Raw genomic sequence first — 16,116 nt, 5'->3', positions numbered from 1 at the left:
CTAAGACAGAAGGAGAGCTGAGACCCGAGGAGACAGTGAGAACATTTCTCCAAGACCCCTTTTAAAACTCTTCTCGTGATCGTTCTATTATTCTCATTTCCATTCGAAGCTCTGGATTGGTACCTGTTGCAGTTTTCTGGTTGTGTTTCTGTGATACACCGGCTTTTGGAGTCACATTCTCAAAGAACTAAAAGTTTGTGAGGATTTCAATCGGGTGCCCTTGAGAACCCATCGGGAATATAATGATGTCTCTTTTGCGCGTCATACTGGGTTTTGTCGCAGTCCTGTGCGTAAACGCGGCGCAGAGCGCCTGGGAAGAGAGCACCGTGGTGCCGGTCCATCTCGAATCGTACGACACCGAACCGACCCACACAGCAGAAGCACGGGAAAAGCAATCCGAGAGACGCGTCTATCGCTTGGACGTCTTTGGAAATCAGATGCTGTTGGATCTGGAACCGGACCAGACCTTTTTAGCGCCTGGGTTTGTGTTCCAGATGGTCGGGAAACCGGAGTCCGATGAGTTTGACAGCGCTGGAGAGGCTCGGTGCTTCTTCTCGGGAACCGTGAACGGAGAAGAGCTCTCCGCTGCGGCGATCAATCTGTGCAACGGACTGCGAGGCGGCTTCTACACCGGCGGCCAAGAGTATTTCATTCAGCCTGCTAACGCCAGCGGACAGGCTTCAGATGGAGACACCCACATCATTCGCAGAAGAAAACGGGGGTTCTCTGATGAGGAAAACGGTTCGAAGTGTGGGGTGAACGAAGAGGAGGAACGGGTCACCGAGAAACCAACCGAATCTGACACAGAGCGCATCCTGTCTGAGTCGAAAGGTAAATATTTTAGAATAAAACTTTATGGTTATCGATCCTGTGCATGGAAAAGTTTCGTTCTATTTTATTATTAGGTTACTGAGATTTTTTTTCTTCCCCGGTGACATTTCGCGCACGCCTCCGGTAACCCGAATAAACTCGGTGACTCCGCGTCATTCAGTGCGCGCTGGCGAGGTGAGGAGCGAATTAAGCAGAGTTCTGTGTCTGGATTAACGCACTAAACACCAAATCGCGTATTTTAGTTGGGATTTGCATTAACTGCAAATAGCACACTTGTTCTGCCAGCGCGTTTAAACGCATCTTAAATAAAAAACCATTCTAAAGCGCAGACGAGTCGTCTCTAAAAGCAAGGCGAGGGTTAACTTGGAGAGGGCAGAAATCTCTCCACTTACGCAGGAGGAGGGGAGGGGACGCAGGGCTGAGGGTTGGGGGAGAGGGAGGCGGGAGAGAATGGGCTGGAGAGACGTGGAAGTTCTCCTCCTGGTACCGCATGTGGCGCAGATCAGCACCGGAGGACTGGAGATGGCTTGTATTTCCGCCAACGTTTCACGTAAAAAGTGCGCAGGTTTTGGAAAAGTTATTAGCAGGGCGGAGCAGAAGTTTAGTCAAATGGAAAAGTATGCAAGCTCAGCATTAACTCCCTTTCAGTCTTTTAAGGTCACAGTTCTCTACTTTTTTTCAGTTATAAAACACCATTTTATTATTTCCCATCAAAATTGCATTTAGTTTTAATAGCTTTGAGTCATCCATGTGGACACATAAAAGTGGACACGCCTTTTAAATACAGCCGTTAGGTAAAAAAACAACAACAATATATTAACGATGACGTCATCTTGCACTCATAGGCGTCTACAAATATATCTCCATGCTCTCTAGATATTCTAATCCCTCCCTCTATTATCACCTGACGCTGACTAGAAGTAAAAAGTAGGAAATTATGGTTAAAGCCTATTGGCTTTTTAAATAAAACATACATGTCATCAATTTGGAAAAGTCATTAAACGCAAGACACTTTTTACTCTGGTAAATAACTTTTAAATAAACGTTTTTTTCTGATTTAACCATTGGTTTTAATTATTATCTTCTCATTCTCCAGCACATCACAGATCTCGGCGCTTTGTGTCCACTCCTCGATATTTGGAAATCATGATTGTGGCAGACCAGTCAATGGCAGAATTTCACGGCGCTGGGCTCAAACCCTATCTGCTGACCATCATGTCGGTGGCATCTCGTCTATATCGACACCCCACCATTCGTAATTCAATCACTCTGGCAGTTGTGAAGCTGCTTGTTGTGTACGATGAAGAGCATGGTCCCCAGGTGTCCACCAATGCTGCGCTTACGCTCAGGAACTTCTGCCAGTGGCAGAGACAGCACAACCCATCAAGTGACCGGCACGCGGAGCACTACGACACAGCAGTGCTGTTCACCAGAAAGGTGAGTTTATCACTCCTGGTCTCATCTTTAAAATAAAGGGTCTTTACTGACATCGATGGTTCCTTGAAGAAACATTTCAAATGCTTTAGATTTGTAAAATGTTCGTAAAATGGTTCGTTTAAGAACTGTTCACTGAAAGATTCCTATAATGGTTCTTCTATGGCATCCCTGCAAAACACCCCTCTGGAGCCTTTAGTTTTTACAATGTGAGTAATTAATTATAAAGCACAGCTCACACTAATGCACACTGTTCCTTTCAGGATCTTTGTGGAGCTCATTCCTGTGATACTCTGGGGATGGCGGATGTTGGCACCGCATGTGATACAGAACGAAGTTGCTCCATTATTGAAGATGACGGTCTGCAGGCAGCCTTCACAGTTGCACATGAGCTTGGTAGGCACATCTCCATTGTCCTATGTAAAAACTATAAACTATGCAGGTGTAGGTCAAGTTAATAATTGTGCTTCTTATGTAGGTCACGTGCTCAACATGCCCCATGATGATGCCAAACAATGTGCCAGTCTTAATGGCGACCAGTGGAGTACCCACATGATGGCCTCAACCTTGTCAAATCTGAACCAGCTACAGCCCTGGTCTTTTTGCAGTGCTATGATGGTCACAAGCTTCCTGGACAATGGCCATGGGGAGTGTTTGCTGGACAAGCCCCAGAAGCCTCAGCAGTTACCTCAAACTCTGCCAGGTTCAGTTTACGATGCCGACAGACAGTGCCGTCTCACATTTGGAGAGGATTCCCAGCACTGTCCGGACCAGATCACCACCTGTGCCGCCCTTTGGTGCATGGTCACAACTGCAAATGGCTTGGTCGTCTGCCAAACCAAGAACTTTCCATGGGCCGATGGGACGCCTTGCGGGTCTGACAGCTATTGTATGGCAGGCCAATGTTTGAGAAGGTTCGAGGCTGCCAAGTATCAGGTGAGCACCATTTGGTGAGCCATACAGAATTTATGTTATTTGTGATTTGTGACTGACAGTTCTGTCCTTTCACTTGTTAGACTCCAGTCAATGGCGGATGGGGAGCCTGGGGACCTTGGGGAGATTGCTCCCGTACCTGTGGAGGAGGTGTGCAGTACTCTATCAGAGAGTGTGACAATCCCCTACCCAAAAATGGAGGAAAATACTGTGAGGGCAAGAGAATTCAGTATCGTTCCTGCAACACAGAGACCTGCCCCGATAGCAATGGTAAGGAATGGTCCTATCGCTGTTTTCCCAACTACATCCAAGCCGCTTGATTTACAACTGTGTTTATTTGCACAGGTTTGACATTCCGTGAGGAGCAGTGTTTGGCCCACAATGACATCTCCTCTCAGTTGTCATTTGGCTCAGGAGATGGCGTCGAGTGGGTGCCAAAGTATGCCGGGGTGTCTCCCAAGGACCGCTGCAAGTTGATGTGCCGAGCAAAGGGAACAGGCTACTTCTTCATTCTGAAGCCAAAGGTGAGTGTTCCAAAAAGCTTGAGTTGTAAACTCTAACAGTGGTGTAGTTGGATGCACTGGAGATGTTTAATCCAAGGTCCGTTCCAATCCCTTCAGGTGGCTGATGGTACACCATGCACCCCCGATTCCACCTCAGTCTGCGTCCAAGGCCAGTGTGTGAAAGCTGGCTGTGACAGGGTCATTGGCTCAAGTAAGCGTTTTGACAAATGTGGCATCTGTGGAGGAGATGGATCGACTTGCAAGAAAGTTTCTGGATCAATGGAACGTGCTAGGTAAGCCCACAATCTTCGCCAGTTAGAGTTTTCCAAAATTCCCTCTCAGATTTCTGTTTAATCTGACCTGTCCTTGTTTCTGAACTTTAGAGCCGGCTACCAAGATGTAGTGACGATTCCAGCCGGTGCCACGCACCTAGATGTTAAACAGCGCTCTTTTGAAGGCCGCCAACCAGACAACAGCTACCTAGCAGTTCGCAGGCAAGATGGCACATACCTGCTGAACGGCGACTATAAGCTGAACACTTTAGAGACTGATATCACACTGAAAGGTGCACTGCTGCGATACAGCGGTTCCTCTGCTATGCTAGAGCGCCTGCGAAGCTTTGCTCCCTTACCTGAGCCTCTTACCATCCAGGTGCTGTCAGTCGGTGATTCCCCCCGACCTCGCGTAAAATACAGCTACTTTGCACCACGCCCCAGTGGGTCAAAACGGCCGTCCATTAACGTTATTAGTGAAGCAGGAGATGCCACATGGGTCCTACGTGAGTGGGGTCCTTGTTCGAAGACCTGCGGCGATGGTATCCAGAATCGAGCCGTCATCTGTCTTGATGCACATGGCCGCCAATCAAAAGACTGTCCTGAAGAGCTGCGCCCTGTATCATTGCGACCCTGTGCTCGGCAGGTTTGCCCATCCTGGTTGCTCGGGGAGTGGTCCGCTTGTTCCAAAACCTGTGGCAGAGGCTTTCGCAAGCGCACTCTGCGCTGCATCGGACACGATGGCCGCACAATGCCTAACGAGAGCTGCAATGCCAAAAATCGACCACGACCTCTGCTGGATTTGTGCAACATGACTCCCTGTTGAAACTGAACACTGAGGCTCGAAAACAACCTCGAACAGCAGTAACTGTGCACATCTGGTGCCTTGGATTCAAAGTGCCCTTTCGACCGAGACTGCAAGCAAACTTATTTCAGTGTTTCAAATCCCACCCATCCAACCCTGGGGGCACAAAGCTGACACACTGTGCACCTGTCTTGACAGCTGTGATGGAGGATGAGAATACTCCCACTTCTGCTGCTTTGGATAGTGATGTCATGCATGTTAGATTTTGAGTGTGCATGGGTGTGTATGATGATTAATGAAAGAGTGCATGAAATAGCTATGCATTTGTACAGTCTGTCTGAGCTGGACTAGACAGGCATGATTAGTTTGTCACAAGAGAGCATATAGGAACATATACTGTAGGAGCTATCGCCAGGGTCATGAGCAGTAACAGAAGAGTTAATTACTAGTGGTGTTATATGAAACGCCCTCTAGTGGTTCTCCATTTCAAAGTTGCAAACTCTGGCTCAGGGCACATATTTAACACATGCATTTTCTTGCCAAAACCAACGCCATATCTCACCTCAGCTAGGCACACATGCTGCTAATCAAACACCACAACAGGTATTATGCATTTCCTCATAACTAAGTTTAACAATGCACATTAGCTTTAAGTTTAGCATCCTAGGTTAATATTTTCACCATTTTACAAAGCCATACCTGATCAAGAAGGATCACGTTTTTAATGGGGAGGGAGACCAAAGAGCATAAGTTCTATACCTGAAGAGAGACTGTGTTTGTGCGTGTTTATGTATGTGTAGGTTAGTTCTGTGTGTTTGTGTAGAGATATGGTGAGGGACTTCTCTCCTACTACTACTTCATAAGTAATCCTCTCCTGCCTTCTGAGAAGGTATCTTTGTAATGAGGTATTTCTAGTTGTACAGAATATCCAAACGTTATTTATTTTTGTACAGCCCATTTAATATAATCTTGTTGCTTTTTTGTATAATTATTGTATTTCTATTTGTTATTATTATTATTGAAATAACTGAAGGATGTAGATTATATATTAGAGTATTTATACAATATCAACAACCTTAGGTTTATGAATAAAGTAACACATTGATTTGTGGACCAATATTTTTGAGATGGTGTCTTATTTTGGGTGTGGCTGCTGACGTTGAAGCACTGGGGACCCCTAGGGGATCGTGAAGGTACTACATTATATTTTATAATCTGCTCTAAATGATGGAGCTACATTAAATCTAAAGTCAGAACTCTATGCGCATTGTTTTCAATAAATTTACACATAAAGTACATTAATTTAAGTACATGCGTACATCAAAATAAACTCAAAAGAGCATCAACATGACTAGATCTAATTAGGACAATTATTAATACAAAGCTGCTGTATGCTTGCATTATGAACCAGACAAAGACAGTCCATTGAGCTGAATTAAATCAATTTAATTAAATTAATTAGCAATCAATAGCTGTTCAAAGAAAACCCTGTTTGACTGGCATATTCAATAGCACAGGTAGTAACCACATTACTGGTTATAACCAGGAAGTCTTTTGTTATATAACAAGCTTTAATAATTTAAGAGGTTTTGTCATTATATTACAAGGGTGGATGCACATCCAGTCCTTCTGCTAAATAATATCTGCAACCAACCACTCAGTAAAAAACTTTGCCTTACACAATAACATTCAATTGAACAGGAAACATTTTCAGAAAATTGGCTAGTATGCAGTAAAATTAATAAAACGTTCATTATCTGCTTTCAAAACATTAGGAAAAAAGCTTTATTTATAAAACATTCATGGAATGATACTTTTCTTAAATGCTTTAGTTGGATCTTCATGTAACATTTTTAAATGGTACAACTTTTTTCAGAATGTTCAGAGAACATTCAAATGTAACATCGCCGTAATGTCTGCATGTCATCAAATGAATGTTCCATTAACATTCAAATAAACAAGAAAAACATCTCAAGCTTAAAAAAAACACTCAGAAATGCTTTCTTGAGTTAATGGATTTTAGTTAGTTGAGTTTATGTTATTTGTCAACGACTCACTTTGATTGAGTAGGGGATCCAGATAAATAGGTAATAATTTAAGAGGTTATATTTATGGCCTCAGTTCTAAATGAGTCCGATCTCATGTAAATGCCTATCATTACAATGAGTTTCTGTTGCTATTTTTCATGATATTTATATAAAGAAATAGCCTTTGGCATGCATATGATATGCACCCACCCCATACCCCTAATCCTTAACATTGCGCATCAGATGCAAGCCAAAGGCTATTTCTTTATATAAATAGCATGAAAAATAGCAACAGAAACTCATTGTAATGATACACACTTTCATGAGATTGGGTAGGAGTTCTAAATATGTGCACCACTGAGTTGATCAAGTGAATTAAGTCTAAACATCTGTGCCTATAATCCTGTGAAGCACGTGTTTTGAGGTGCTCTTGTTGACTCTTCGTGTCGAGCTCAGGTCAGGGATGTTGCACACAGAGAAAACACGACTGAAGAGGGATCTAAAGATAGACCTCAGGGACACTGGCAGATGAGAAGATGAGGCCGCAATCTGTGAGTGCGAACGTGTTCCCGGAATGATTGTGTTCCACTCGAGTGTTGTTCCTCAGATAACCAGCTTCATTCACGTCTGTGTGATGATGAGGAGTCGTGACGGCGGAGGCGTGTGCACGCTGGGCGACGTTCCTGGGGGAGGGGATCGAGGCGAAGGAAAGAAAACAGCAGGACAGCGCAAAGAAGAAGTTACAGACAAAGAGGGAGGACTCCGATGAGAAGATGTGATGAGGGTCGAGTCGAGGAACACGTGGAGTCTTATTGATAAAAGAGTGCGCTGATTCAGAACAACAGAAGCACAGTTTCTAAAGAGATTCAAGACATGGCACGATTACAGATCAGCTGTGCAAAGATGAAATAACATGTCAGAGCTGGTCACACGCGTTCTCCAGGGTTTCTCAACAGAACATCATGGAAAACCCGAGTTCACAGAAGAGTTGGAAGTTGTTGCGGGACTCTCTGCTGCTGTGCTTCTTTGCTGGTAATGTAGTTTCATATTTGAGAGCTATGAAGTAGATCAATTAAAAGTGTTTATTTAAATTACAAACCAAGGAAAGGCACGCGTGTAACTCAGAATTTGAGAAGCGGGTTAAAAAATCCCAGGTGTGTTTGTTAAAGTTACTTTATGACTTACACTCAACATTTTTGCACTGTGATGATTTATAATTCTCATTTTACCGCCACAGTGTTTAAAGCTACAGGAATGACTCAAGGAAACAAATGTGTCGGTTGGAAATGATTTGTGTCCAGTTTTCTTGTTGAGATTAGAATGTTATTTTCTAAAGGTTACAACAAGAAGGTTCAAACATCAGGTTTAGAGAATGTTACTTTAGGGCATTTTCTCTCAACACTCAAATATAAAGTTCTAAGAACGTTCCATAAACATTACTTTAAAAAAAAAGTGGATAAATGTAACATTTATAGAATGTGAAAATCGTTAGTGAAAGCGACTATGTTTCCTAACTCACAAAGAAAAGTTACTTGTGTGTAAGAGTAATCTTTTTGATGCTGTAAATAAAAAGTTGCTTTAGAGTAATTGCTATTTTTTTTAAATAAATTGAAGTATTAAGTAAATATCAAGGTATATGGAAACTGTATTTATCTGATCGCATCATAGAACACTTTTCTGGAGTTCACACACATATATGTTGGAAGTGTGTATGTGTGTCTGTGTGTGTGTGTGTGTGTGTGTGTGTGTGTGTGTGTGTGTGTGTGTGTGTGTTGACCGGCAGGACCCAAAGGTACAGCGGGGGCCTCTAGGGGACCACCCAGTCTGCAGGGCCCCACATTTGCTCTGGAAATCCAGATGCAAACAGACTCCAGTCCAATTGTGGTGCTTCAGAAGTCATAATTACACCAATTATACTGCGATGACTGTGGGCAGGACAAGATAGCGCTGTAATTGTGTACCAACCATCCTTATCCTTATCCTATGTGCATTTACAGACTGTTAGTGCTAAAATAGTTATATTTGGAGCTCTTTTTCAAGTATGTCATGACAAGATAAGAAGCATGGACCCAGATCTATGTAGATGGATTTGTGCTGTGTACACTCTTCAGCAGCAATGCAAATGCTATCCAGTCATGAAATGTGTCATAATCACAGATCGATAGCGTTTGATGCCAGCATGAATCCAGCTGGAGTGTTTGTGCATTAAAGAGCTCTGAGATGATGAAGCGCTGATGATTCGTTCTGCAGGATCAGACTCCTCTTAATACACCGTAATGTTCTTAAAGCATCTTTTACCTTCAGGTCAAGAGAAGTGAAACACTGCACTGCATTCCTTATCTTTATCTGTGTCTTATTTTCCACTGGACATATTGAAACATTTTAAACATTATCTCTAACTAAAATGTTTTTCATTATTTCAATGCTAAAAGCGCTTTACGTATACAGGATCGAAAAATAATCTTAACAGATGATATAAAAACAAAATCAACAAAAATAAATATTCTAATAGAACATAAAAATATAATTAAAAGCTAATAAATTGTGATTCACTTCAAATTCATACTTGTGAATTAATTAAGAGCTTGTTTTTTATTGTGAACAGTTATTATTATTAAAACTAAAACCATTAAAACAATTCCTTTGATTGAAAAAAAAAAAATGTTTCAGTGGGAACATTTCTCATTTTTTATTTAGTGTACTAAATGACTAAAACCTAATGAAAACTAAAAAATAGACATTTAATAAAATGGCCAAAATAGTATTTAACTTAAATTTTATTGTACTCATTTAACTAAATTGTGATTGCAAATGTTCCCTAATCATAACAGACATCGCTAAATAGTGGAAGTGTGAATTAAATTGTATTTCTGATGCCAGTGATCCAATAAATCAGTTCACAATATAGTTAATTAAAAGTGTGTGTGTGTGTATGTGAGTGTGTGTGTGTGTGTGTGTGTGTGTGTGTGTGTGTGTGTGTGTGTGTGTGTGTGTGTGAGTGTGTGTGTGTGAATTTTGGGAAAAACATGATAGAAAATAGTAAACAGTGTTTTTCTGAAAGAGTGAGAGTGCAAACATGTTTTCTGTAAGGGGTAGGTTTAGGCTTGGGGATAGAAAATAACATTTGGTCAGAATAAAAGTAAGAGAAGCCTATGGAAATCCTCACAATTCACAGAAACAAACGTGTGTGTGTGTGTGTGTGTGTGTTTTAGGCCGTGGAGACGCTCAGTGTGACCGCTGTATTGAGTATTGCTGTGATGGGGTTCCTCCGTTCTGCTGCTCTTACTATGCGTATGTGGGAGACGTGCTCTCGTAAGTACACACACACACACACACACACACACCTACACCCATTGAGTTTCTATGTAATGTTGCATAATGTTTCTTTACTGTCCAAACTGTATTTTCTCTCCCCTTACCCTAACTCTACACCTAAACCTGCCCCTCACACTGGCCTGTGTTGAGTTTATGAAGACACAGGAAGTGGAAACCTCATTGACCAATTTAAATTAGTTGTACCCATGACATGATACAGCCATATATGCAGAAAACACACACACACACTTGACCTCTGACCTCCACACCCCCTCACACACAGCTGCTTTTCCACTTCAGTCTGAAACCCCTCACATCCCATAATCAACCCTCGTGTCTGATTACATCTAATAACTCTGATGCTAGTTTGCATAAATCAAAACACATTTTAATGATCACAGTATTCAAGTGATAAAAGTGACTTCAGATGATTTCACACACTGAACTTATTTTGATATCTTTATTATTTCTCTTTAATAGAGGCTTTCAACTAACATTGCAGCAATGCTCTCTCAAAAATGTGGAACAGTAATGTTAACAGAACATCTCAAAATATGTAAATATATTGTATACATTGTTCATAGAACTCTTCTCTTTCTTCTTTTTTTTTCTGAAACTTTATAGTTGGAAACCACCAGACTTTAAAAAAATGTTACTTCCTGTTTCAGAATGTTCGGAGAATATCAAAAGTAACGTTTGTAAAATGATACAATGGAACGTTTGAATAACGTTTTTAAACATTCAGAAAAAAGGGTTGTTTTGAACATTCCGAGATAACATATTTAAAACTTAAATGAGCTTGTTTTATGAAATCTGTCAGAATGTATATTTTGTGCATTTTAATTAAATTATATTAGCAGGCTACGTTTTAAAATAATTACATCTTAATAATAAATAAAAACAATTGTTAAGAATTTATATAGCTATAAACACAAAGTAATAAAGGGGGAAAACAATTACAAATGATAAACAAGAAGAACTTGCTGTTCAGTGTCCGTAAGTTTACAGACAAACTTAGGTATGGCTTTTCCTTTTTTTTCAGCATTATTGCTGTTTGATTCAATCTCTCACTCCCACATTCCTCCAAACTCAAAATGACAATTGAAAAGCAACACGTTAAGTCTTTTGTGCCGTCTTTAGTCAGGTGCCTGATCGCTCAAGAGTCGGGATCCATCAGGAGACAAATAAATAAGAGCATGTGTGGTCTGACTCGATACATGCACATATTGATTTTCTCTTCAGGTAGTTAGTGTTCGATGACTGGAGCATCGCTGTGTTAGTCTCAGGTTTGTGTTTTGTTCGTTCAGGGGAACGGCGATCTCCGGGATCGTGTTTGGCGTGGTGTTTCTGATGGGTGCCGTGGCCGCTATCTTCCTGTGCATCTGTATGTGTGTGAAGAACAGCCGCGGGGCGAGAGTGGGCGTCTTCGGCTCGTCGTACATCAACACCGTGACTCAGAGCTACCCAGGTAACACACACACACACACAACACAACACACACACACACACAGGCCTTCACAGAGTGGATTCCACTGAACTAACTTGCACTTATAATCAATTAATATTCAGAAATACTATCGATTTAACTGCACTCTCAGGTGAGAATAACATTTTTGAGCTGAATAATGACTTCCCACATTAAACAATAATTTATAGAAAATACTATGAAAGTGTAATACACTCTTAAAAATAAAGGTGCTTCAGGATGCCATAGAAGAACCTTTATTGTTCGAATTGTTATATAAGGAACCTTTAACATCTGAAGAACCTTTCAGTTTCACAAAAGCATCTTTGTGGCAAAAGAAGGTTCTTCAGATTCTAAAAGGTAAGAAAGAAAACAAGACTTTGTGTCTTCTGTTATTCTGTTTCTAAAGAAGTCTTCGTTTAAGACACAACAAAAATATTAATAAAGAATAGTATTCAGTATTTTTTAAGCATTTGTTTTAGTAACGTGTGTGTGACTGTGTGTGTGTGCGTGTGCGTGCGTGTGTGTGTGTGTGTGTGTAAAATGAATTAAAAAGCAATGGCGATCTTTTGGAAGTTGCTTATACAAGATAAATTCACATTTAGAACGTATATTTATCTGTTGTTTTCCCTCCAATTTATTCCTTAAATGGTTTTCATTAGTCTTAAACATCTTGAAGTCTTAAGTTTACCTTCATGAATCCCACAGAAACCATATAAAATTGACTTACCAACGATAAAACTAAACTTAAACGCTATGACATTTTATATCAAATCTATATCACTTTTTTTGGTAAGTTGCATATTTATGAATATTTAATAAGATGATGCCAAAGTTGCATATTTTGAACATTTAAATGTGTCAAAACTTAAGTTTAGGGCTACTCTTAAATCAAAATGTGCTAGATAACATAATGATTCAGAGTTGCATGCATATCTAAGAAATGTTCATAGATTGTTGAATTTTTCCGTCTGTCGTCACAGTTGGGAGTAACCTTATTATATGTCCCTTTCTGCATGCACGTCGTCTATAATGTATATATTTGGCAGTTTTGCATGTTGATCCAAATGTAAATGGAGGCTATAAATCTCTCCTGTGTCCCATTCTTCTCAGGTCCTCCTCCTCCTTACAGCTTTGATTATGAGATGTATCCTCCGGATCTACGGCCGCCTCCGTACACTCCCACTCCACCCAGAGACTCAGACTACTCTCCACCTCCACCCTATCCAGGCTACAGCCACAAATGAGCCTCCGTCTGTGTGTGTGTGTGTGTTATTTTGAGAGGACACACAAAATATGCCAGACTGGTGCTTAAAGCAGGGATTTTCATTCACTCGACCAGCGCAAAGATGAGTCTTACCCAAGGATTGGAATAATTTTATTGATGACGTGGACATTTATGGTCTCAGAAACACTTATAGACCTTCCTTATTAGGCAACATGAGACCAGGACAACTCCGAAATATAAATATGTTTTCTTGTGATGCAGTTTGTTGAAGATCAGTGTTATTTCTTTAATTGTCGAATGGAAGAACAGTGAAATTAAACTGTTAATATGGGAGTAAACGTCATGTGTGTTGTGCAGAGTAACATTATTTGTGTCCCTGGAGCACAAAAGCAGACTGAAGGAGCACAGATATATTTTTATCAATAGCCAAAAAAAACATTGCACGGGTTAAAATCATCGATTTTTCTTTTATGCCAAAAATCATTAGGTTATTAATTAAAGATCATGTTCCGTGAAGATATTTTGTACATCTCCTACCATAAATATATCAAAACTAAATTTTTTATTAGTAATATGCATTGCGAAGAACTTCATTTGGACTTTTTTTTTTTTACACCCTCCAGATTCAAGATTTTCGAATATTGTGTCGTGATTAATTTTTATCAGCTGTGAAAATAAAATGGTAAATGTATTTATTTAGAGGAATTTGAAAAAAACTGGTTGTAGGATATTTGTAGTTGGCTACTGTTACTGAAAAACACTCCAAAACATGAATTCAATTTATGTCTGTTTTTACTTTTCTTAATAAAACTGAAGGCTGCGTGCTCGTGTTTTCCAGTGTGGTTCATATGTATTAGCACTCATACAGTTCATTGGCTAAATGTTTTATTCTTTGAGGTCTTTGAAAGCTAATTTGCACACACATTCAAGATAGTGGCCTACATTCAAATATAAAAAGATTTGCACATTTATAATAATGTTTTCATGATCGTCCACACGGTGGTAGCAAATAACATGAATGAGCATAATTAAATTCTCCAGCTTGAACAAAATCTAGAATCTATGACACTTAATGTTTTGATTTTCATTTTATAAATGTAATTAAAAAAAATGCATGCATTAGATGAACAATTCCTCATATTATATAGTGATTAAGGTAAAAAAAAAAAAAAAAACATTTTAAAAATGAAAATAGTAAAAAATAAATTACAATTAGTACTAAGTAAAAAATAAACATTGATTGAAAATCAGATAACTAAATGAAAAGTAAAATATTTTTGGTATTATTCATGAAACGTAAGCTATGTAAACTGAAAAGCTGAAATAAATAATCTCAAGATTATATAAATAATAATAAATCAAAAATATGAATACAACTGCATATAAAATAAATAATAAAATATATTTAAATAAAAATAAAAATAAGTTGGAATAAGACAGTGCAATCTTTGATTTGATTTTAATTGTAGTTGTCAGTATTTTGAGTCGCGTTCATTCATTCGCTCGTTGTCCAGTGACGCGCTGTTCTCTTCATCGCAGGATCATCGCATCATCATCATCGCATTCTTCTCAGAGCCGACGCGATCCTCACAGACATCTCACACCAAACGGATATTATTTGGTCGACACACAGCACACAGAAGAATGGGCTGTCGAGAGCTTTTCATTCTGCTGATGGCCGTCACATCGACGCTCGCTGCTGAGGTCAGAGATCCACCAAAGCGACGCCGATCATTACTCGATACAATGTAACCATCAATGGAACGAACGCGCAGCGACAATCTCGAGGAGCGAGATAAACGAGTAGCTACTGTATAACAGATCCGTGTATTAATATTAATAAACACACTGTTAGGGTATGTGTTTGGTGTGTGTCCAGCTGGTGATGGAGGAATGTGTTCAGTGATGGGTTTGATCAACAACAGGAATCATAACGAGATTCTTCTGGATCTTCTGAAACCGGGAAATTAGAGTTTTATTTTTTGGGATTGATTCCTTATTATGATTCACTCTTCCCTGTGGTTTTTATCGAGGAAACCAGGCGTGTTCTTGTCACTGTGTGTGTGTGTGTGTGTGTGTGTGTGTGTGATGATTTTTCTGACGTCGGGATGTCTTTGATCTTTCCTCAGTCCAATATGGCGGCTGAACTCAACTGGAGCTACAGTGTTTTTTAACGCTATCAATCAGTTCAGGTGTATTTTTTGACTGTAAGACAGCTTGTCTCTGGGTTGGGCTAGGCCTGTAGTTCTCCTCACTGCGGTCAGTGTGTGTCTCACTCTTCTCACCATTCCTACACTCTTAAAGGATGAGGTGCTGGGTTCTTTTGGGGAATGTACCATGGTATTTTTGGATGAGCATTGGGGTACCGTGCCAGAACCATGAAATGTGAATATTGTAATCATCGGTCTATAAAATACCACATATTCCATCAGTGTAATGAGAGAATGAATGATGTAAACAGATATTATGGGATGTTGCTGTTAGTGTTAGTGCTACAGAGTAATGATATTGATTGGCTATTACTAACAGTGTTCTGGTGGATTGTGGTTTTGTTGGTCTTGAAATGGAGATTTAATAGATGTTTCACGCTCATTTAAAGGAAACATGTATACTATAGTATCTTCTTGTGTTCCTCTGCCAGTTGAAGATGTATTTAATATGTATCTTAATGTTTTATGTATTTTTTAATGCAAGAGTTTAACCTGTTTTCCCATGCACTTTGTTCAGTAAATGAACCACAAGGATTTTATACTTTCTTATATTTATATCCACCGATATGATGATCTAAATAATAATTGCCCATGTTTTCATTAAAGCTATATTAACGTGTTTTTGTTAATGAACTGTTTTTGGCCAAGTGAACAGTGCATTGTGATATCACAGTGTTTTTTGATTGCACATTGTCAGCTGGGAATATTTGATATTGTGTTGGTTTTCTTCGGTACCTTGCATACACATCTGACAGCGTGTTGTGTTGTTGGTGCTTGAGTTCGCCAGTGATGCGCTCGAGGTCTGTGAAGGTCACGCTGGGATGGCTCTGAATGAGAGGCTTTGTTTGGCTGTAACATGTGTGTGTCAGCAGGTAAGAGATGCTCACAGCCAACACAACAGCTTTCTGTGCAATCACAGCGCTGGCCCGTACATAACCAGTGTTCATGAACCGATTACAGTCAGTGTACAGAATTAAACTACAATATCTCAATGAATTAGAGGTTTTATTTATCCTCTCACAGTCATTTCCAATCTCTTCTGAGTTTGAGTGCTTCAGAGAATCATGAATCTGATTTGAATGTTTCAAACGTT

General features: G+C 39.9%; 3 protein-coding genes across 3 annotated transcripts in view; all 3 read left to right on the top strand.

The window, feature by feature from the left end:
- Positions 1 to 5,897, top strand: LOC127949147 (A disintegrin and metalloproteinase with thrombospondin motifs 1). Its single transcript, XM_052546109.1, has 8 exons — positions 1 to 831; positions 1,928 to 2,268; positions 2,529 to 2,661; positions 2,744 to 3,201; positions 3,282 to 3,468; positions 3,544 to 3,722; positions 3,819 to 3,994; positions 4,085 to 5,897. The coding sequence occupies exons 1-8, from the start codon at positions 243 to 245 to the stop codon at positions 4,797 to 4,799; spliced, it is 2,778 nt and encodes a 925-aa protein (XP_052402069.1). The 5' UTR covers positions 1 to 242; the 3' UTR covers positions 4,800 to 5,897.
- A 1,638-nt stretch (positions 5,898 to 7,535) lies between these two features.
- Positions 7,536 to 13,637, top strand: LOC127949148 (cysteine and tyrosine-rich protein 1). Its single transcript, XM_052546110.1, has 4 exons — positions 7,536 to 7,837; positions 10,018 to 10,117; positions 11,428 to 11,588; positions 12,699 to 13,637. Exons 1-4 carry the CDS (start codon positions 7,768 to 7,770, stop codon positions 12,830 to 12,832), a joined length of 465 nt encoding a protein of 154 aa, XP_052402070.1. The 5' UTR covers positions 7,536 to 7,767; the 3' UTR covers positions 12,833 to 13,637.
- A 714-nt stretch (positions 13,638 to 14,351) lies between these two features.
- The window catches only part of LOC127948783 (amyloid-beta A4 protein-like), a 64,358-nt gene continuing 62,593 nt past the window's right edge, over positions 14,352 to 16,116 (top strand). Inside the window, exon 1 of the mRNA XM_052545488.1 lies at positions 14,352 to 14,517. Within this exon, the coding sequence (XP_052401448.1) occupies positions 14,458 to 14,517 (60 nt within the window). The 5' untranslated portion in view covers positions 14,352 to 14,457. The remainder of the gene's footprint in view (positions 14,518 to 16,116) is intronic.

The sequence above is a fragment of the Carassius gibelio genome, chromosome B1, assembly GCF_023724105.1.
Source record: "Carassius gibelio isolate Cgi1373 ecotype wild population from Czech Republic chromosome B1, carGib1.2-hapl.c, whole genome shotgun sequence".
In the NCBI taxonomy this organism is placed as follows: Eukaryota; Metazoa; Chordata; class Actinopteri; order Cypriniformes; family Cyprinidae; genus Carassius; species Carassius gibelio.
Note: the sequence above shows the minus strand (reverse complement) of the source record. Positions and strands in the feature narration are given on the sequence as shown.

Excerpts from the sequence above, each read along its gene's own strand:
- LOC127949148 (XM_052546110.1), top strand. The coding sequence starts at position 7,768 with ATGGAAAACCCGAGTTCACAGAAGAGTTGGAAGTTGTTGCGGGACTCT. Across the intron at positions 10,118-11,427 it reads TATGTGGGAGACGTGCTCTC|GGGAACGGCGATCTCCGGGA; the intron begins GTAAGTACACAC and ends TTGTTCGTTCAG. Across the intron at positions 11,589-12,698 it reads CGTGACTCAGAGCTACCCAG|GTCCTCCTCCTCCTTACAGC; the intron begins GTAACACACACA and ends CATTCTTCTCAG.
- LOC127949147 (XM_052546109.1), top strand. The coding sequence starts at position 243 with ATGATGTCTCTTTTGCGCGTCATACTGGGTTTTGTCGCAGTCCTGTGC. Across the intron at positions 832-1,927 it reads CATCCTGTCTGAGTCGAAAG|CACATCACAGATCTCGGCGC; the intron begins GTAAATATTTTA and ends CTCATTCTCCAG. Across the intron at positions 2,662-2,743 it reads CACAGTTGCACATGAGCTTG|GTCACGTGCTCAACATGCCC; the intron begins GTAGGCACATCT and ends CTTCTTATGTAG.